Genomic DNA, 23,035 nt, shown 5'->3' on the forward strand with positions numbered 1-23,035 from the left:
AGAGAAACTCAGTGTGTGCGGTTCTGCGACTAGATGACGTAACGCTAAAATCGCGTTCCCCAGCAGCAATGGTATACTGGGGAACCACTGAGACCTCCGCAAGGAGGGATTCAGTAGAATTAACCCTTTAGTGGGAGAACCACTTTAGGGGGCAAAGTCAGACGGAAACGGTTCGGTAACAACTGGCTGCGAGGTACCGAATCGTGAAACAAAGAGCAGAGTCAGAAATCTAGCCAAGGTCAGTAACGGAAATCAGATAGGTGGAGGTACATAGTCAGAAAGCAGAACTCGTAGTGAAATAGACAAGCAGAGGTTCGGCAACGGGAGATCAGAAAATGGCACAGATAACAATAGTGCTTGCGAATATATTGGCACAAACCAATATATGTCGCAGATCAGGAAAATAACAAATCTGACTGTTGTGGGCTAGTTACGGCAAGCCGCACTTGGCCCACGATGGAACTGACTGTCAGATCGCTATCTGGCTGACTATTAGATGAACTGACTGGCTGACTATAACAGAGATCAGGTTACAGACAGATATACAATAAACAGGAAAACAACAAAGACTGACTGATGAGAGACAGGAGCCTTGCTCCAGCTAGGACTGTCTCTCTCGGATCTAGCTAAGGTCTGAGGGCTATCACAAAGTAACGCTTACTGCAGACAACTTGCAACTGACAGAATGCCTGCTTTATACTGTGCTGGGCTCCAACAGCCCGCCCAGCCAATCACAGCACAGCTCAAGGACCTTGCAGCACAGCTCAAGGACCTTGCTGAGGTCAGCTGACTCTCCTTCTAAGAGTATAAAAGGCTCTATTGCACACGCGCGCAGCCCCTACGGGGTCCAGACTGGATTGAGGATAGCTTTGGTGTGTGACAGGCCCTGAGGCCTGTGAGGGAAGAACCGGACCACAGCCTCGACGTAAAGTACGCCGAGAGGCCTGTGACCGAACGGTGAATCGCACTGCTGATGCGGACGTTTCTCCGCGTTCCGCATGCGACCCTGCGGTGGATGGTGCCGCTGATGCAGACGCGGACAAACTTCCGCGTTCCGCTTGCTGAATGCGGTCAGGCTGTCGTCTTATGACGCCCCCATGTTGCTACTCTTCAGAGAAATTTAAAAGAGAAGGAAAACTTACAATTGACCCCCTTAAATACTCTTTCTCAGGGCCTGTTCAGACTATATGCGTTCCTAGCCGTTTTCAGGGAACGCGTACTGGTACCAAAAACGCATAGAAACGGCTCCTAATGCTTTTGAATGGGCTAGTTCACATGTATGCGTATGAGACGCATACGTTTCTCATCCGCATTGCTGCACGCAGTTCTGTGCGATACGCATAGAAACGGACGCAATGAAAGTCTATGGACGCGTATCAAAAACGCGTACTATTGCGTTTTTAGCGTCCGTTTTCCTCTGCGGTTCCCATAATTCTTTTTTTTCCCCTGGGGCACGTGTTTGTGCAAAACGCAATAGAAAACGCATTCAAACGCAAGAAAAACGCATGCGTTTTTCAACTTGCGTTTCTTTGAATTTATACGCGTTCTACAAAAGCAGCAAGTATGAACAGGCCCTCATACTTGGATTCACCTGTGTATGCAGGTCAGGGGTCACTGGGCTTACCAAGCCAATTTGAGTTCCAATAATTACTTCTAAAGGTTTTGGAATCAATAAAATGCCAAATTTATGCACCTGCCTAATTTTATTTAAACAATTATTGCGCACTTTCTGTAAATCCAATAAACTTCATTTCACATCTCAAATATCACTGTGTGTGTCTCCTATATGATATATTTAACTGACATTTTTTAGTGTAACAACCAACGATTTATACAGGAAAATCATGACGATTAACAAGGTTGCCCAAACTTTCGCATCCCGCTGTATGTTTTTGAAATGTGAAAGGAAACATACAGTTTATAAACCCCATCTATTTTTAATCATATAAAAGGTTGGGGTTCTGCTTAGAATTAAATAGTAACCTTATTGTGGCAAAGGTAACCTTGAATTTTTATTAGTTATTACATATAGAAGACTCGAGCAACTTGTATTTTTCTTGAATTTTAAAAATATCTGAGTAAGGTGTGAAATTGTAATTTGCTTTGTGCGTATTTCTGCCTAGCAAGGTGACAACCTGAGTAACTGTTGGTTTGACCAGCTGCTGCCACCTGCAACTGATGTGATATTCCTCAGCCCGCTCTGACATTTCTGCTTCACATTTTGTGGTTTGCTAAAATTGTTGTCAAGGTAACTTGGCTTTTCTTCTGCCAGTGCCCCCGCTGTCGGCAATATAATGGCCTGATCAGTGACGCTACCTGATAGTTCATGACTTGCTTTTTTCCCTGGCACATTAATGCTACTCATTACTTTTATTTTCCACTGAATAGTTCAAACCTTTCCGCAGCTGAATTTCACAGCTATGCTGACTCTTCCTGTTTGCTAGTATTAAAAGTTTTATCTGTTCTGATGAGGTGGTCCTGTTATGTTTCCTATGGTTAGTTAGGAAACTAGCTGGTGGCGTGCCATCCAGTCAGCGCCACTGACAATCACAGGGTGGCAGGGCTGGAGGGAGGTGTGTCCAGGGCGGGCAGACACACATACATATAGCGGACAGCTTGGAAATTGTTATAGACATTTACCATAGAATCATTATGTAATGGGTTTATTGCAGGGCTGTGGAATCGGAGTCGTGGATTTGGAGCAATTTTGGGTGCCTGGAGTCGGAGTCAAGAAAAAATGCACCGACTCCGACTCCTAATTAATTTAAACTGTAATTAAAATAGAAAATATGATAAAATGTTCTATTTCTCAGATAATGGTCACCATAAATAATTTATATATGCAGTAATAGCTGTGCTTAGTCCACAAAATTGAAATAAACCAATATAAATTAGTTATTTGTGTTGCTTCAATAAAGCAGTCCCCGCATTTTTAAAGTCAGATATACATATCTGATTGTGACTGTATATATGATGTGTACACAGGAATCTCTTATATATGTTACGGCCAGAACCCGAAGTTTGGCCAGAACTAGAAGTGGCCGGCCACTTCGGGTTCTGGCCGGCCAATGTGCGAACTGGCCGCTGCGCTGCGGCCAATGTGAGAAATGCAACAATTCCTGTAAGGTTAATGTTATGTTGTGGCCGCAGCGCAGCGGGCAAATGTATCACATCTTACTTTATTCAATGAAATTAAGCCGCCCGGCTTTTTCTCTGCCTCTCTCCTCCCCCCGCCTCTCTCTCCTTCTCTTATGGCCAGCCGGAGGGGACACGCGTGTCCCCGAGAGTCGTTCCTCGCGGCAGGAGAGCAGAGCGGGGAGGCTGCAGACATTGCTTCTGCCAGCACCCGCTCTGCAAGAACGGCAGGATTCCCCTGCCGCGACGAACGACTCTGGAGGGGACACGCGTGTCCCCGCCGGCTGCCCATAGGAGAGCGAGAGAGGCGGGGGGAGGAGGAGAGAGAGGCAGAGAAAAAGCCGGGCGGCTTAATTTCATTGCATAAAGTAAGATGTGATACATTTGCCCGCTGCGCTGTGGCCACAACATAACATTAACCTTACAGGAATTGTTGCATTTCTCACATTGGCCGCAGCGCAGCGGCCAGTTCGCACATTGGCCGGCCAGAACCCGAAGTGGCCGGCCACTTCTAGTTCTGGCCAAACTTCGGGTTCTGGCCGTAACATATATACTAAATAACATCTATGCTGTAAGAATAAAGCCTGATGTGTAGCTGTGTCACTAATAGAGATGGTGAATGAGATGGAAATAATTCTGTGTAATGCTGATTTATGCAATTGTATGCACTCTCTTTGCTCATGTATGTTGTTAAAATTTGGTTTGGTGACTACAAATTAAAGGGTACCTGAGACGGATGAAAATAAAAGTTTTATACATACCTGTGGCTTCCTCCAGCCCCCTTCAGGCCAATCGGTCTCTCGCTGTCCTCCTCCACCACCTGGATCTTTTGCTATGAGTCCCGGTAATTTAGCCAGTCAGCGCAGTCCGGCCACATGACGCTCCTACATCCAGGAGCATTCTGCACCTGCACAATAGTGCTGCGCAGGTGTAGTATGCTCCCGGCGGCGGAGTGTGCATGCGCACTACGCCAGACTGGCTCAAGTACCTGGACTCATAGCAGAAGATCCAGGTGGCGAAGGAGGACAGCGAGGGACTGATTAGCTTGAAGGGGGCTGGAGGAAGCCCCAGGTATGTATAAAACTTTAATTTCATCTGTCTCAGGTTTATTTTTTTACACAGTAGTACTATACATATGCACTCCCCACAGAGCTGCAGGAAATCCACTGAGAATGTTGTGCACATTGAACACAGAGGTGTTGCCTATCACCCATGGACCTGGTTCAGAGATTGGGCATCAAGAATGTGTAATAGAGGAAGAATGGCTTCATTCTCCTGCAGAATACCTGCACATCACTCTTACATGTACCCACAGTCATATTGCCTAGGGCCTGATCCATGTTCAGATTGTACATGAAGAATGTATAATAGAGGAAGAATCTCCTCATTTCCCTGCAAAGTACCTGCACATTACTCTTACATGTACCCACAGTTACATTGCCTAGGGCCTGATAGATGTACTTTGTTACGGTCTGTACCTTTTTCAAGTACTCTTACCAAGGACTAGTTTTAGTCTATGACTAAAGGGAATAAATATGGCAGTCTACATATCCTCACTTCAGTTGTCTTTTAAAATTCCATGTTACATACTTTCAATCAACAAAATTGTAATATGCAAATGAGAGGAGTTGGAGTCGGTGGAATCCTAAACTGAGGAGTCTGAGTCATTGGATTTTTGTACCGACTCCACAGCCCTGGTTTATTGTTAGACATGATCAATTTTACATGCAAATTGTATTTAGCTAGTTCAAATCGGCATGGTGCATTTGATTTGCCTAATACTAAACTGCATACAATTTACATTAAATTTGCAAGTACTGTACACTGGAATGATTTGCATCTCATTACCCATCCTATCCAGGGGACTGTACTCCAGCCAGCCAATATCCTCCAGTCACAGTAGTCTTTTGTAATGAGATATGAAATGGGAAACCATAAAACATAACATATTTAAAACATTTTAAAAGTAGGCAATTGTTGGACTTACCTCCAAGCATAGCACTGGACCTAGTATGGTATCGGAATCTTACTGGGCTCTCTACAATGACAGGCGTGCGTCAGGGATGGATGCTGTTTCTTCAGGTCAATAAAGTAGTGCTTTGTTGACAACTGTAGCGTGTCAGAGTCCCTCTGTCAATGATTTTGTAATGAGAGGGCAGGATTCATAGCTCGCCTTCTTGTTGACCAGTCAGTGCCGTATGATGTTTACAGACAACCTGGGTTAAGAATTTGATAACTGAAAAATTTGGGAAAATTGCAGTCACAGAGTTTGTGATTTTTAGTGGAAAGGGCATTTTGTCTGGATAATTCTTTGTTGGTCTCATTCTGCCAGATTGACTTGGCAGATTAATACTAGATCATTTGAATGTCCCAACGTTACCTTAAGGGGCCAATACACTAATCGATTTTCCCTAGAAAGTTCAATCATTGAGCAAATCTGTCAGAGATTGATGCCCTAACATGGCCGCCCTATTGTAATTTAGATCGACTTCTATCCATTAAGAATTATCGATCCCTACAGACAGAAGATCTGGCTTGAAAGGTAGTGGGGTGTATCAGTAGATGGAAGACTATCCATAAGGGCAAATTTGGGTGTTTGACCAGGACACCAGAGCAAACTGATGGCCCCCTAGCCAAGCTAATACGGGTCCCCCTGGGCCCCCGGCAGAGTAATTGCAGCAACAGAGCACACTTACTTGTCCGTCTCTCTCCCAAATGGAGCGCTTACTCCCTTCAGTCTGTATCCTTCCATCTTTATCCTTACTGGCGCCCATTCTCTATGACCTGGCAGCATGTATGTACATGATGCCAGGTCATGAACAACAGGAGTGAGTGTGCCCTGCTGCAGGGGTTCCAAGGAACCACTATTAGCTTAGAGGGCCCGTCAGGCACTTATTCTGATTGGTCTAATTTCAAGCTGCATATAATTTTCTTGAAAATTGAATGCAAGGAAAAATGATTTGCATTTGATTTTCCTTAGTGGCCGTCTGTTACTGTATGGTCACCTTCAGGCTGTGTTCCCACTTGAGCTGGCTATTGCCGGCATCCAAATTACCTCTTCTTTGCACCAGTGTAGCTGTAATACTCATTACAGCCTATGGGGGTGCCCAAATGATTGTCGCAGCACGGAAATTAGCTAATTCGGTTCAGTGCACACATTGGACTTCAGTGATCACCTGACTGCAGATAAATTATTTTAGCAGATATTTTTTAGCCAGTTCACTCTGCCAGTGTGTAGCCAGCATTGGACCATAATGCATTAGTATTGTGTTTCCTGGATATAAAGAATTTCACCTTGGAATACTAAAAACATCCCTTAAGGGCCCTTTTCCACTACAGCGTTTGCGATTGCTTAATCGCAAAACCGCAAACCGCTAGTGATTTGTCAAATCGCTACAGTTTGCTTTTAGCATAGGAATCGCGGTAGGTCATTTCCACTACCGCGATTCGTTTTTGACCGGATCGCGATCGCGCGGCGGAGCGATTATTGCCGCGATTTTGCTATGCAGTGCATAGCATAGCAAAATCGCGGCCGCGAACGTCGGGGAATCGCCGGTAATTGCGATTCAGCAATCGCTAGCAAAGGGCCCTTTTCCACTAGCAATCGCTAGCGTTCACGCTGAACGCTAGCGATTGCTGAATCGCAAAACCGGCGATTCCCCCGACGTTTGCGGCCGCGATTTTGCTATGCTATGCACTGCATAGCAAAATCGCGGCAATTATCGCTCCGCCGCGCGTTCGCGTTCCCGACAAAAGCGAATCGCGGTAGTGGAAATGACCTACCGCGATTCCTATGTTAAAGAGCAAACCGTAGCGATTGTAAAATCGCTAGCGGTTTGCGGTTTTGCGATTCAGCCAGCGCAAACGCGCTGGTGGAAAAGGGCCCTAAGATAACTGACTTCACACAAAGTGATTTTTACTTTCTCTGCCTGTTTCAGTTCATACTGAGTGCATGTTTCCACTGTTGATACCTTTTTTAGTGGACGAACCTCTCAAAAGTATTGAAAGAGGCCAATTCAAGGACTGATCTCTCTGTGGACATCCTTGGTCAATATTAGGCCATTGTACTTTGGTACTTGCATATAGAGGTATCTGTTAGAACAAAAGATAAGAGTTTCTTAAGCAGTTACATTTGGCATTAAAGACCTGGTTATTAATTGCAGCACATTCAGCAAAAAAATGTGTTTTGAAGGAAGCAGAATTTAGCTTTGGTGATTATAGCATCAATAGTCAGTTGTGACATTTATTTGCAACTTGTTGAACATCTGTATGTCTAAGGCCAACGTAAAGCTGTATATGTAAAGTGAAAAGCTTTTTGCCGTGCCTTGGTGCAGATGTGAAAGACAGCTATTCTGTTACCGGTACAGTATATGTTGCCAGTTTGGTCTGTAGATTCAAATGAAACCTGCTTCACATACTATAATGATTCCGTAGCCTCAGAACCACATAAAGCCTTTAGGGCCTGCTGACACATTTCAGTGCAACACACTGTGCTTGATATGCAGACATCAGACATAGCTTTGAAGGCAATATCTGTTTTCATACTAGTTGTTATATATGGCCTACCCCCCTCTACCACACTCTCTCAGCTGAGCACCTTTTCCGCAGCCCCACCTTATGTGTTACTCCCCCTCCCGTATAAATTGTAAGCCTTTGGAAGGGTGTGTCCTCCTTGATATTGCAACCCCACCAATGACACCCTTCATATGGACTAAAGGGGCCCATACACTCAGCCGATTTTCTGATCGATCGATCGATCAAAATCGATTGGTCGATTGCAAATCGGTTGACCGATTTCGATTGATTTCAATCGATCTGGCAGGGTGGAAAATCTAGGTCGATCTGTTGAGATTGCTTATCATTTTGCATTGACCCTAATGGAAATCTGATGGCAAAAAAATGCCATCAGATCGATTTTCAATAGATTTCAAACCGAAATCTATTGGAATTATAATCCTAGTAAAAAATGTTCCTAAACACATCAGATAGATAAGAAATCTATCTGATGATCTATCTGCTGCTAATCTGACGAGTGTATGGCCACCTTAACTCGGACTTAAATTGCTGGGTGTCTGTCGCATGATCATGTATCTTATACCATGTTTGCATGTAAACCTTGTGCTATGTTATATAACCACATTCTACCGCTTTGTCTGACACCCCTTGTTTACATTGTATGTATCCCTATCTATTGTCTATTACTGCGTAATATATTGGTGCTTTATAAATACAATAAATAATAATACTTAGTATTTATTTAGGGCTGACCTCTTTTGCAGCGCTTTTACAGAGTATTGATAGTCGTGTCACTAACTTCCCTCAGAGGGACTCGCAATATAATCCATACCATAGTCACAAGTCCATCATAGTATGGGCCCAATTTATGGAGAAGTTAATTAATTTATCTGTATGTTTTTGGGATGTGGGAGGAATCTGGAATGCCTGGAGGAAACCCACACAGACACGGGGAGATCATACAAACTCCGTGCAGATAGTGCCCTTGCTGGGATTGGAATCAGGGACCCAGTGATGCAAGGCGAGAGGAGTTCCATTATAATTTGGTGCAATATTAATTTCCTAAATACGCTTTTTGTGTTCCTGTTTATTCAATACAAGAGAATGAGGTTAGTGTCTTAGTGCATACAAATGTGCTACAGTGGAACATGTGGCCATTTACATTAGTGGTCTGAATAGGTCCTCATACAAATTGGCAAGAGTAGGGATTTGCCAAACATGAGCAATAGTTAGACTACCAAGCAAGCTCATGGTGAACTAGAACTCATTGGAGTGTGTAAAGGCCCATACACACGTCGGATTTCCGAGAACGACGGGTCGTTTGAATGTCCCGTCGTTCGCCCGCTAAATCGGGTGTGTGTACAGACTGTCGTTCTCTTGATAAGGGTGAGTTTGAGCGATCTGCCAAATCACCCTTATCAAGCGAACGACAGTCTGTACACACGCCCGATTTAGCGGGCGAACGATGGGACGTTCAAACGACCCGTCGTTCGCGGAAATCCGACGTGTGTATGGGCCTTAAGGGGTTACAAAGTACTAAAAAGCCCTCGTACTAAAATGTTATGCAAAACAAAAGTTTGTTTTCTTAAAACAGAAGGTATTTGCAAAAATTCAGGTTGGAGTAAGCATATGATGTTTCCCATGATGCATCACTGCTGGATATGCAAACCAGAAGCGGAGGCTGCTATATTGCAATTGCAGTTTGATTGCCAAATTCTTCCTTCTGCTGCTAAGAAGTATTAGTGTACCAAAATCGGAACTGAATCAGAGCATTTGCGTATAGGTGCATACACCTGTTTGTGTCTCTAATCTTTTAAGTGTGCAAAGCTGTTACAGGGCATTTCCTTGGATTAGAGGTGCACGAGTTGCAAAAGCACAGAACAAAACAGCCCAAATCCTATGATAAATTAGAATTAGCAGCTGCAAGAGTTGCAAGGACACAACACAGCCATCCCAAATCCTTTGATAGATAAGAAGCAGCTTAATTTGCTCTAGATAAGAGTCTAGTTCTGATGTAGCCTTGATTGTTAATTATTCCCAGTGCTCTGTGTGCTAAATCTTTATCATCCACTTTAAAGTGTAACTCCAAGCAAAATCTAAATTTGTCTGTGAGCCCAGTACCCAGATTCCTACTGATGTATATAAAACCGTAGTATTTCTGAGACAAACGAGATGGGGACTGTAGGTTGTTCTTAATCTGAATCCGTTCTTCAGTTGAAACACTTTTCTGAACCAGCCGCCCGGCATCTTGCTACAAATGCTTTTCTGCAAGAGAGTAGAAAAACATTTGGCAAATATCCGGTGGCGCTTCCAGTCATCTGATTTTTGCATCACGTTTACTGCCTGCATGGGGACACGAAAGCGACACGATTACCCGATCCTGGATGCTACATGTAGTGTCCAGGGAAAAACAAGACCACAGAAAACAACGCGATCAAGTGCAGTGTTTGCACGATCGTGCCGGCGGCTATCGATTCACTTGAATGGTCATCGCTTAAATGACGAGCATTATTTACCACAATAAAAAAAACCGCCCGTTTGAATGAGCAGCACTAACGGGGCTTAAGAAAGCCTCCGGTAAGTATGCAACCTGAGACACTTCTCGTCTCAGGTTCACTTTAAAGTGAACCGAGCATCATTTTTAACACCCAGGGCAGCTCTATAGCAAATTAGAAATACATTCTAAAAATGTGGTTTATTATTAAAAAAAACCTTTCAATTTACCTCATTTTTTTACATCTAAGGGCTAAAATAGCCACTCTGTCAGTCCGCAAAGGACCTGTGGTCGCTGAGCAGGAGATTGTGGAACACAGATAAGAAATCACCTCTTTAGACTTAACTGACCACAAACAAACCTCCATTGTACTTCAAACAGAAAACATCAGTTACAGTTGAAGAATTTAACACCTAGCCTGGATAATGCTACTTGTAAAACAGCAGGGGTTGAGCTTCTGAACAATGGCAGCCCTTGCAGCTATTTGAAGCCAGGAGCTGCTTAGTTCACTTTAAACTGGACTAAACAAATCCTGCAGCGGCTTCATTTCATTGGTCCATTTTCACGCTGTGTTGAAGCTGCACATACAATAAGCATAAAATCTGATCTAATTTGCATCTCATTGACTTCCTTGTTCAGCCCCGTACACACGCCTGACTAGAGGCGGCCAATAACGACCACCTCATCCGATAGTCAGGCGTGTGTACAGAAGCCCCTGACCCGGGGAATTAACTTGGCTGAGCAAGTGCCAATCTCTTTGAAGATGCCATTCCCCACCCACCACATGACGTCACTATCCCCGACAGGCAACATCAGTTGTTAGGTGTGTACGCACATTCAGACGTCTTCCCTACTAGACATCAGCAATAGGATAATGTTACAGGGAAGGAGACTAGGGATAAACTGTAGGGATAAATCAGGAAGAACAATTGGTAAGCAGAGCATTCAAAGGCTCGTACACCCCCTAGTTGAAACTCGGCCAAGGCGGCAGATATGACAGCCTCTGCCGAGTATCCAGCATGTGTGTACAGCAGTTCCCAACACTGCTCTGCCATCCATCCGCCTGGCAGATTGATATGGCAAAGGCATTGTTCTCCCCATTCTCTTGTAATGTCACTCCTATACTGCTCCATCAGCCCTACGCCCCCTCCCCCCTGCATAGGGACAGAACACATCACTAGCCTGTAGGTTAGCCAAGCGTCTGTACAGTGTTGGTCCTGCAATGGCATCCAAGAAGATCACGTCTACATCCCTGCCAGGCAACATTCTTCTAGCATATGTATGGGCCTGAAGGTTAAGCAATTGGTGGAAAACGTGTTAGTATGGAAGACCACCCATAAACCTTTTTATCAGGAGTCTGGAATAAGACTTGTATTTCTGGTCATCATAATTCCTATGGAACATCTGCTTATCTGCATCTTACAAATTCAGCCACGCACACTCCCCTATCCAGCCTCTCTATCACTGCATGCATTCTGTTCATTCTACATAAACAAGTGCAGTTACTAGGCAACAGTTATATTGTAATACACCCTCAATCCATTCTGAGGCAGTAATTATCTAAATGAGCAATACATTCTATTGTATTCATTGGCAATCTATTCCTACAAGGTTCATCTATTAGAAATTACAAGCATTACATCAAATGCAAATGAGATGGGAAGATTTAGAAGCAGAGTGAAGCATCAATGCTTCATTATCAAACTGCCCAGATAAGTATTTAGAGTACAATTAGCATGATTGTTTTTCCGCAGCTGCTTTTGTTTGAACACTTGCATCTGCATGATAAATATGCTGATTTAATATCCATTCATTGGAACACAGCTTTGGGGGCGTTTCTTGCTCCTGTAGAATCTGATGTGAATCGGGGTTGATAAAAATATTTTAATAGGGATTTGTATTACTCCTCTTTCTTCTAAAACAGAGGTGTGGTAAGGGGAGTATGATAGTGAACAGCACAGGGAACTGCCATCTAATTAATGGGCTTTACTGCTTATCTATCTATCTATCTATCTATCTATCTATCTATCTATCTATCTATCTTCTTTAGTAAGTATTCAGATGTAGGCTTAAAGAGGGGCTGTCAGCCATACTATCTCAGAAATAAACCACATATATAAGTAGTTAAATACTTGTTCTACTTACATAACATATGTCCACGTTTTTGATTTTAGTGATTTTTCTATAGTAAAAAAAAAAAGAGAAAATCCTTTTTAGGTTTCTCCATTTTAACTGTGTCTATCTTGAAGCCAGTCCTGATGTCATTTCCTCCCTTTCTCTCCTCTGCCTGATTGTGTATGCATTGCCCGCCCTCTTCCTAGTCTTCAGGCACTCCCATCCAGCTCTGCAATAGAAAGTGCATTGTAATATTGAAATATTGCCCAGTCAGAGAGGAACAGAGGTGTGAGAGTGAAAACAGGAGGGAGAGAGGCTTCAGCCAATCAGCCTGCATTAGTTAAGTCCGAGGGGAAAGTAGAGAAGCAAAAAAGGACAACACGGCATGCCCTGCAACTTCCTTTGTGTGGCAATGTACCAAATAAGAGTCTGGTAAACTGGGGAATGATTTATCAACAAGAAAAGTAATAGTGATTTTTTAACTTTTGGATTGCCTGGTTAGCATCCTTATTACTTGTTTACCAGATAAAAATAAATAATTGCTTTTTTTATTTAATGCCGGACAGTTACACTTTAAGGTACCCATACACTATTCAATATTCAAAATGTAATAATCAGATCCAACAAAAATCGATCAAAATTATCTAATTTTTTAATTGATATTATGGTGAAATATTGATTGGATATGTTTGTTTTTTGCCTGATTGATGCTCGTGCGAGTGCAGAGGGGCCACGGGGTAGGAACAGTACGTGATAGAGATTTGATTACCTTTTTACTTCTTTGGGCAGAACAAAGTTAGAGACTGTGAAGATGAGATTGATATTAGACAGGATTTTTGCTGAAATCTTGTCTAATATGTAATGGTGCAAAGTGGTAGAATAGGCAAATGATCGGTATGATCTTCTAAATATTGAATAGAGCATGGGGACCTTTACACCTACTAATTAGTCTGTAGAGAAAGATCTCTTGACTGACAAATCCAAAAATAATATGGCTATAGTTGTTAGCCATCTCTGCTGAGAATCTTGAGTTGGTATGGTGGCCCTGATGCATCAGTGTGTGCCCAATTGTCTTTGCCAAGCACAGGCTGTAAGCAATGTTCTCCTCCTTACACCTCCCTCTCAAAGCCGCTCGATTGTCCCTCCTCCCCCTCCATAACAGCAGAATGCTTTACTGTCCTGTAGTCTAGTGTTGCCTGAGGGATCCAGTACCTGTAGCTGAGGGTGACAGTAATTGTAAAAGAGTACACACTTGTAGAATACTGTAGACACTGTTTGGCAGAACTTGCTTATCTTTGCTAGCACAGCAAGTGGTGTGGAGACATCTGGTATGAACCATGTAGAAAAAGTCAAAGATGCACTAACTTTTTCCTGGCAAGAAAATCATATTTAAAGTGGAATATAACCCTGCATTTCAACTTTGCTCTAAAACATTATTTACAGTATATTATATGTAACCAGCATTTTTTTTACTAGACCAGCATTGAAAGGGTTACACAGAGCTTTAAAGTTCCTGGAGATTTCTGCAGATGCATCCGAAGCTGACATAGATACATTTTGTTTACATAAATGTATCTAAGTGTTGAATGTGACTCCTCTCTCACTGAGAAGGAGCTGGAGGACAGCCAAAGAGTGTGTAACATTTCTCAATAGATACATTTAACTAAATAGAATGTAACAATCTGAACTTCTGCATATCTCTCCACGGAACTTAACCCTTCCAATGCTGGTCTAGTAAAAAAAAAATGCTTTTTGCATATAATATGCTGCAAATAATGTTTTAGAGCAAAGTTGAAATGCAGGGTTATATTCCGCTTTAAGTGATCTGGCATAGCAGATTACAAGCAGAGGAAATGCTTTGTTTGTAAATCAGTCTATAGTCCTAGTTCTTGGCTAATTGGGGCCATCTCTAACGAGAATCCACCATGTGTACAGCGGGCCTGATGCATTGCCATGCGATCTGGAGTCCAGGATTGTCCAGGCTGAGTGCACTGTTCTCCTCCTTATCCCTCCCTCTCAAAGCCGCTCAATCAGCCTTACTCCCCCCTTTATAGCAACGGAATGTGTTGCTAATCTGTAGGGTAGCAACACGTCTGTACAGCACTTGGCCTTGCACTGTTGCCCAAGGGATCGAGCACTTTCGTGAAATCCCCATATATGGCAATGTGTTAGTGCACACTAGGGCCACTATTCAATGAACTTTTTTCCTGAGTTTTCTCCCAAGAAATACATTTTCTCCTGATTTATAAAAATTACAATCATCGCCTAATGATTCAGAAAGTACTAAAAAGTAGGTTAAAATGTAATATCAGACTTATTCTGAGTATTGTCTAGCTTGCTGGGGGCTTAAAAAGTATCTTATCAATCAGGTCCATGCTGCTTTGGAGTGTTGACGTCCTATAGCGACTACGGAACGGGTTTCCATGAAAATGCACATCCGGATGTGCATTAATGTGGAAAAATACACAAAAACACAGGTAAATGTGAAAATGTCAGGTGTACTTTCACCACATAGGCACTTATGACGTCTGGATAAATGCATACAAACTCCACGCCCCTTATTAAATTCACTTTTTTCTCCTAGGTGATATTTTCACACCATATCAATAAAATGCCTTTGAAAGCACCAGCAAGCAAGACTATACTCAGAATAATGTTGACAGTATTTTTTCACCTACCTTTTTCTAGTTAGTTTTCAGTTGCAGAGTGCTACAAAGTTAAACAGAAGATTAAACATTATCTCCTAGAAGAAAACTTAGGAGAAAAAGCCTTTAAAAAAAAGTCTGTGTGAATTAAACCTTTAACCAAAATGCAGCTAGTTTTGGCATAGTCTGGGTCCAGCTGGGTCTGTATTACTCGTCCTGTGTCAGTGACTGAGAATATCAAAGGGAAAGTGTCACCATTTTAGAGTTGGGAAAATAGCATGGTGACTGTAACCACTAATAGCAAAGTACGGTATTTATTTTATAGTTATTACTTGGAGGCTATTTTTTTTAAATCACTAGTTGGTATTGCTCTTTAATTATTACCCACAGTTAGTATCTTTGTATTTATGGTCAGATAGAAGTGATCTGTGTTTTGTGTGTTCTGTAGAAGCTGGCTGCTTTGCTACAAGCTTGCTGTGTGCATGGATGTAGCCAGCCAAGTGAGAGTATGCTTGTGCTGGGGTATATTGGCAGGGGGCCACGAGGAGAACATTCAACCGATTGTCTGTCTGCTTCAAGCTTCGAGTTTCCCTGCCTCAGGAAGGGGAGTCAGTGTTCTGCTGCAAAGGTGTATTGATGCCCAGGAGGAAAATACCTTTTCTGTTTTCCTTGTTTTTGTTTACTTTGTATTGGCTGCAAACTAGAAAAAAGCAGCATCTAATCCTTCATACAGTTTCTACTTAGGGTTATTATTCTATGTTATTTATGAATCTGCTTTTACAGTAAATATTTGGATAACTTTCTACAGTAAAATAAGTTCTTCTAATATCACGTCAAGAGCATTGTCCTAGCCACTCGCCCCACCTGGGGCGTGACATCACCCCCGTGCCTGTCAGCACTCCACCAGGTGAAGTATAGCCTTGGCCCTGTAATGGCCTCGATTCATAAAGTGCTGTGCGATTAAAAAAAAAAAAATCTGAAAAAAACACATCCAGGCACATCGCCTCTAGTTAGGACATTAAAGGGATACTGTAGGGGGGTCGGGGGAAAATGAGTTGAACTTACCCGGGGCTTCAAATGGTCCCCCGCAGGCATCCTGTGCCCGCGCAGCCGCTCACTGATGCTCCGGCCCGCCTCCGGTTCACTTCTGTAATTTCTGACTTTAAAGTCAGAAAACCCCTGCGCCTGCGTTGCCGTGTCCTCGCTTCCCCTGATGTCACCAGGAGCGTACTGCGCAGGCACAGACCATACTGGGCTTGTGCTATAAACTCCTGGTGACCTCAGCGGGAACGAGGACACGGCACTGCAGGCGCAGGGGTTTTCTGACTTCAAAGTCGGAAATTCCAGAAGTGAGCCAGAGGCGGGGCCGGAGCATCGGTGAGTGGCTGCGCGGGCACAGGATGTCTGCGGGGGACCATTACAAGCCACGTAAGTTCAACTCATTTTCCCCCGACCCCCCCCTACAGTATTCCTTTAAATAAGTTATTAAGGAAAGGGAAGTGCTGAAGGGGGTGTGGCCAGAAAATTAGCAAAAATCAGTAACCCTTCGCACATTCGCATGCAAATGTTCAAACAAAGGCATTCACGGATTCACTCATCCGGGCACCACTGTTATCCCTACAGCTAAGTTAAAAGCCGGGGTCTTAGTTCACAGAAGAATGCATTATTTTGCTTGGTCACCTACACTGCGCAGAAGTACCCAGGTAAACGTAGGTGTCCTAACTCTGGCCCTTTAACATGCATAGTGCAAACATACAAACATTTATTGCATCAAACCTACCAAGGGATTAGGAGCACACATCCTGACGTCCTCTCTTGGGACAGATAGCGCATCATACCAATCGCACAAGGGAGCTAAAAAAAAAATCTGGACATTAAAATACCGCATTAGGTATTTTAGAATTTTGTGTAATAATTCATAAAAAATGTTCACAGGTGCGGTAGAAGTTCGGTAATTTACCGAAGCCTATTGACAAAAATCTGTTCGGTAACAGCAGAGTAGTGTGGAGTTGTTACAAGCTGTTCTGTGCATTGAGGGCATTGCAATAGGAAGAGGCATCCCAACATCCCGTTTAGATGTACATGTTTGCTGTACTGCCTCTGCTCGCTCTAAATCTGTCTATTAGTTTTTCTTAACATTTTATTTAATTGCCACAGCTTAGAAGATCTTGCAGGAGACATTACACATGCCCTGCTTAGGTGATCTCCCCACTAGCTCCTCTGCATCTTCAAACAGGAACCTAAGGGGTTACACGGCCAAAGGGCCCCTGGAGAAACCTCTTTTTGTGATCAGCGGGACTTGCAGGAGACAGGCTGTTTCTATTGGCTCTGCTCCTGTCAGTCATACCTCTTTCTGCTTCTGTGAGTCACGGCAGGCTCTCCTAAGTCTTGCACAGTCTCCACACTGTTACGCCACACCACAGGTGCCGGTAATGTTTCTGGACTTTACCGCATGTTGTAGTCTTTATGCATGGACATTTACTGACGTGTTGGAGGTATTTACCGCACAAGTCGGTAATTTACCTTACTACTCTGTAATTTCAGCTTTTCATGCGGTAACAGCATTTATGAATTGACATTTTCCTAAGTGCTCGGTAAAGTCAGCCATTTTCTGCATTACCGTATGCCAATGTCAAGGCCAATGTCAACCTTTTTTCATTCTCCCAGCTGCAAAAGGACTATATTGTGTGAATGTAATACCATGTTTGGGGGCAGCTTAACACTGAATGTAGGACAGAAACACTAAACCTAAAGATGTATTTAGGTTACTATCTCAAATGTGTAAAAAAAAAAATATACAAAAAATCTCCCCCAAAAATAAAGTCTAGGTTTTTACAGTGAAAAAAAGTAGTCTTGTAAAAGCTGAACAGCTTATCTTTTAATATTACCTACCTAGTTATCCCGTGTGTGACCATAGAAGCTCTTGTAATTGTTTACAAGGCTGTCCTAATATCCTGCATTACTAGTGGAGGACATCTGGAGCACACATGTGCACCTCTAACCCTCTGTTTCCTCATTTGCAGCATACACTTGTCTCATTTGTTCTCACTTTAAAGGCTTTATTGGGAACAATTTGATTCATACAATATCCCACTAAGAATCGACCCGTTTTTGGGATGTGACAGTGGAAACATCAATACTTTTCTAGGAAACTTTTTAGTTTTTCTCTATTGAGGTGCATCTCCCCTTGTGGTAGTGGAAACACAGTGGATTTCTCCACTTTATACTGTATATTTTTATGTGTTTTTCTTGTGGTAAAAACATTAATCATATATAACAAAACTTTTAAAGGGATTTAATGAATTAAAAGCATGGAAAAGCCACTGGGAAGTTGATTGTTGTCACCATTTCTGTGAGGACTCTCCATAGGTTTACATGGACAAATGCATTCTAGAATGAGGACATGGAAAGTTCAACTCTCAGCAGAGCCTTGGTTGCCACTGAGACAAGAAATTAGGGGAATTATCTCCAGCAGGGACTCTGACTCTAGTCTAATAAAAAAAAAAAAGGCTTGGGTTTGACTCAGGGCCAGTGCACACCAAAAAGCGCTAGCGTAATCGCAAACGCTCAGCGCTTTTTCAAGTGATTTTTCTAGGCATGAGCCTAGCTATTTTCTAATCATGCCTAGTGTTTTTTTTGGAGTGTTTTGGTGTAGCATTTTTTATTTTTTGTTTCAGTAGAGTTGTAACTGAACAGCTTCTGTAACAAAAACGCTTGGAAAATCACTCTGATATAACACTTTTCAGAGTGATTTTCCACTTTCCTGTACTTAACCTTGAGGCTGAGGTGCCTCAGAAATCAGCAGAAATGATGCAGGACCCATGTTTGCGTTTGGGAAAAAATCACATCGCTCTGGTGTGATCCATCCCATTAAAATACATTAGCCAAGCGCTTTTAAAAGCGCTGGCATTTTTAAGTTTTCAGAAGCGCTCTTGGTTTGCATTATTCCTTAGTGCTATTTTTTGAGATGACAAGTCTCTTAGGTGTTCACAGTGGTGCGTTGCGGCATAACAGCCACTCCCTGCGATGCACCACCTATGCAATGTTTACAGTGTGGCAGGTGCGTTGCGGTACAACGTAGTGGGGCATGGTAACACACTGCAGGCAGCGAGTTACCGCAAATTGTGACCGCTAATGGATACAGTGAAGCATTCTTTTCATTGACTGTATGCTTCACTGTTTGCAATGCAACAACCAGATAACGTGCAACACCTCTTACCCAATCTGTTGCTTTGTGTTTCTGCTGTCACAGGGAAAGCGACACAACAGTCGCTCTGGATGTGGACGTATGGTGAAATATATCAAAGTGATATATACCTAGAAAAATCTGTATTTATAGAACGTTAGTAGGATAAGTTCCTCCTTTTTTTTCTTCTCTGTTGAGTTTTTTTTCTCTGTGTTTGAGTAAACAGGGGCTGATAAAAGGATCTCAGTTACTTATTTATCTTGAATGATTTCCTTTGCAGTGGTGAAGGAGACAGCTGTGGAAGTATGGGGGAGACGGATCAGCAGACGGCAGCATCTCGATTAGGTGCTCCAGAAAGTGCCGGAATCAGCACTCTGGAACATGGAACCAAGCCGCCTCTGTCACCACAAGGCAAATCCTTTCCCTTCAAGGTTCAGATGCTGGATGACACGCAGGAAACGATTGAAGTTCCGGTAAGTTCTTTCATATTCCTCTGCCATATTGTTCTGATGCTGGTCATAGTAATAATGTCCAACCATGTCCAAGATGGTCATATATGAGTTGATTTTATTGGCAGATACAGTCATTTTGATTATATCTGACTTATTGACACAGGAAATGTCAGGGGGTGGGCAGTCACATGGTTTGGTACTTTATCAAACATTTACGCTAAAATCTTACTGATATGAAGCGGTGGATCTATCGCTACTCCTTAACTGAACTGTTCAGCAGTCAGTTGTTTGCAGAATCGAGCTGCTATGACTGTGTGTGTGTACAGGGCTTAAGAAAAAAAAATGTTAACAAACTGCATTACACAGACATACCAGTGATTACTCTGGTGTTTCCATGTCCCTGCTCGGAAACTCTGCATGCTTTATTGTGAAAGCTACTTTCCTTTGCTATCAGCTGTTAGTGAGAGTGGCTACTTCAGATGTATATATAGAGCCCGATTCCCTCGGGATGTGAAGATTTCTCCTTCTTGAGGAATAAACATGTAATCACAGCAAACATAAACTTATACTGGGTACACATGTTGCGATTTTCCGCTCGATCCACGGGATCGACCGGGATCGATTAGATTATTTCCGACATGTCCGATTTGGTTTCGTTCGATACAGCCGTCGATTTTTGCATACTTATTATGCAAAATCGACGGCTGTATCGAACATGCCGGAAATAGTCGATCGATCCTGCTTGATCCCGCGAATCGAGCAGGAAATCGCAACTTGTGTACCCAGCATTAAGGAAACACTTGAGGTGCAACACATTTTACTTCTTGCTTCATGACAGAGTTATGAGCCAAATAAGAGAGGGAAATTCTGAGTATGTTTTACAATCATGCTTTACATTATTTTCATGATTTTCAGAAAGTTTATAAGTGATAACAGCTGCAGACCAAAGATGAAAGAATATTTAATAGCTTTCAGTTCAAAAGGACTTGTGTAGTGATGTCATGTTCCATAGATTTTTGTTAAGTGGCGTAAATGAAGGGCCTATCTCCACTAGCTGCCAGCGTCCAACTTTTCACCCATTGGAGATAGCAGCATGCTGTCCAGAATCAGCAGCATGCCGCCCAGAATCAGCAGCATGCCGCCCAGAGTTGCACTGGCATGTAATTCTGATGGTGTGCTGGTGTCTGAGTAGGCAGCGTTTCCCTGTCCACCTCGCATATGGGGAAATGCTGTGTATTCGGAGATAGTGGAAATGAGCCCTAGCTGTGTGTGTCTATGTCTAGGACTAAATGTAAAGGCTGTAAGAAATTACTAGTGCTAGCTGATCTCATATAAATGATAGGGATTTGGGAAGAAATCCATAAAAACAACTGTTGGTTGCAGTTTGCATTGAGATCAGGCAGTGTTTAGATACTGGGATGTTTACTTGAACAAGCTGCAGTTAGAAGAATAAGGCAAAGGTCATACAAGTGCCTGTAATATTGTAGCTGGGTATAAATTATCATTGCTTTACAGGAGTCCTACCAGTTAATAGAAAACACAAACATCTTTTAACCACTTCACCACTGAGGGGTTTTACCCCCTGACCACCAGAGCAATTTTCACCTTTCAGCGCTCCTTCCATTCATTCGTCTATAACTTTATCATTACTTATCGCAATGAAATGAACTAGATCTTGTTTTTTCCGCCACCAATTAGGCTTTCTTTAGGTGGGACATTATGCCAAGAATTATTTTTTTCTAAATGTGTTTTAATGGGAAAATAGGAAAAATGTGGGGAAAAAAAAAATTATTTTTCAGTTTTCGGCCATTATAGTTTTTAAATAATGCATGCTACTGTAATTAAAACCCATGAAATTTATGTGCCCTTTTGTCCCGGTTATAAAACCGTTTAAATTATGTCCCTATCACAATGTTTGGCGCCAATATTTCATTTGGAAATAAAGGTGCATTTTTTTCAGTTTTGCGTCCATCCCTAATTACAAGCCCATAGTTTATAAAGTAACAGTGTTATACCCTCTTGACTTAAATATTTAAAAAGTTCAGTCCCTAAGGTAACTAATTATGTATTTTTTTTAATTGTAAATTTTTGAATTTTTTTTTAATTACAAAAAAAAAAAAAATGGGGAGTGTGGGAGGTAATGAGTTAATTTTTTGTGTAAAAGTCATTTATTTGTATGTGAAAAATGTGTAGGGTGTAGTTTACTATTTGGCCACAAGATGGCCACAGTAACTTTTTGCTTTATTGCGACCTCCAAGCCTCCTTCCGGAAGCTTGGAGGAAGAATAAGGAGGCTGGACACGTGAGTTTCTTCTCACAATGATCGCGCTGCCCATAGGAGAGCAGCGGGTCATTGTGGGGCTTAGATCAACGAACGGGAATGGATTTTCCCGTTCATTGATCTCCGGGCGAGCGGGCGGCGGCGGTTTTACTAGCGGCGGGCGGCGTGTTTACGAGCGGGAGCGCGGACAGCGTCGGGAACGCGGAAAGTACGTGTTTCTCCGTCCCTGGTTTTTAAAAGATGGAAAAAGGGGCGGAGAAATACGTACGCGCGGGGGTAAAGTGGTTAAATGATACAGTGTTATGCTAGGTACACACGATGCAATTTTCTGACAGATTTACTGTCAGATTGACTATTTCCAGCATGTCTGATCGATTTTCTGATCGATTTTCCATAGAAGTGAACGAACAATCGATCAAAAATCAGATGGAACCGGTTGGAAATAATTGATCTGACAGTATTGTATCATGTGTACCTAGCATAAGAGGCGCCCTATACTTTAGAATGTTATCTTACCACCTTAAATAAGCTAATTCCTGTATTGGAAAAATACCACAATTACCACACAGGTGTCTCACCAGATACAGCTGGAAGAGGTGCTCTTTTTCAAGAGACGATTGTCTTGCAAATTATTTCCTTTTGGACGGTTCCCATGAAAATACCCCTAAAGCTTATACAGATTTTGTGTGTCAAGACCTAGTCTTGCCTTTTTTCAGCTACAGTAATGTTGTAATCCGGGGTGCCAGATCTAGTGTATTATGCCAGAAAACTGGATTACAATTTTGATAGTTGTGTAACGCCACTGACCAATTACTCTTACCGTAAATATTTCTGACTAGTGAGATATTTTTCAGTCTGTACAGCCATCCTCCATACTGCATTATTTTACATTATATTACATACATACATATTTATTATTGTTATTTTATTGTTATTTATTCATATAGTGCCATCATCTTCTGCAGTGCTTTGCTCTGTGAACTTCCGAGTCTAATTCCTACCATAGGTACCGGGCAATGTCCCAAACATAGATACATTATTAAAATGACTGCAACAAGTAGAAAAAGAACACCTAAACAACCACACCAGACTGATATAGGCGTAAATTTAAAACATCCTTTATTAAAACATCACATAAAAACACTTAAAATCAACAAAATGGGAGGTCGGGCATAGTATCAAAATAATATCAAATGACAATAATCAAAAGGGA

General features: G+C 42.4%; 1 protein-coding gene across 3 annotated transcripts in view; it reads left to right on the forward strand.

Annotated features, from left to right (window-relative positions):
- The window catches only part of FARP1 (FERM, ARH/RhoGEF and pleckstrin domain protein 1), a 277,097-nt gene that overhangs the window by 27,522 nt on the left and 226,540 nt on the right, over positions 1-23,035 (forward strand). For all 3 annotated transcript variants that reach the window (XM_068267956.1, XM_068267954.1, XM_068267955.1), the window contains exon 2: positions 19,371-19,563. In XM_068267956.1, the coding sequence (XP_068124057.1) occupies positions 19,396-19,563 (168 nt within the window). In that variant the 5' untranslated portion in view covers positions 19,371-19,395. The remainder of the gene's footprint in view (positions 1-19,370; positions 19,564-23,035) is intronic.

Source organism: Hyperolius riggenbachi, chromosome 2 (genome assembly GCF_040937935.1).
Source record: "Hyperolius riggenbachi isolate aHypRig1 chromosome 2, aHypRig1.pri, whole genome shotgun sequence".
In the NCBI taxonomy this organism is placed as follows: domain Eukaryota; kingdom Metazoa; phylum Chordata; class Amphibia; order Anura; family Hyperoliidae; genus Hyperolius; species Hyperolius riggenbachi.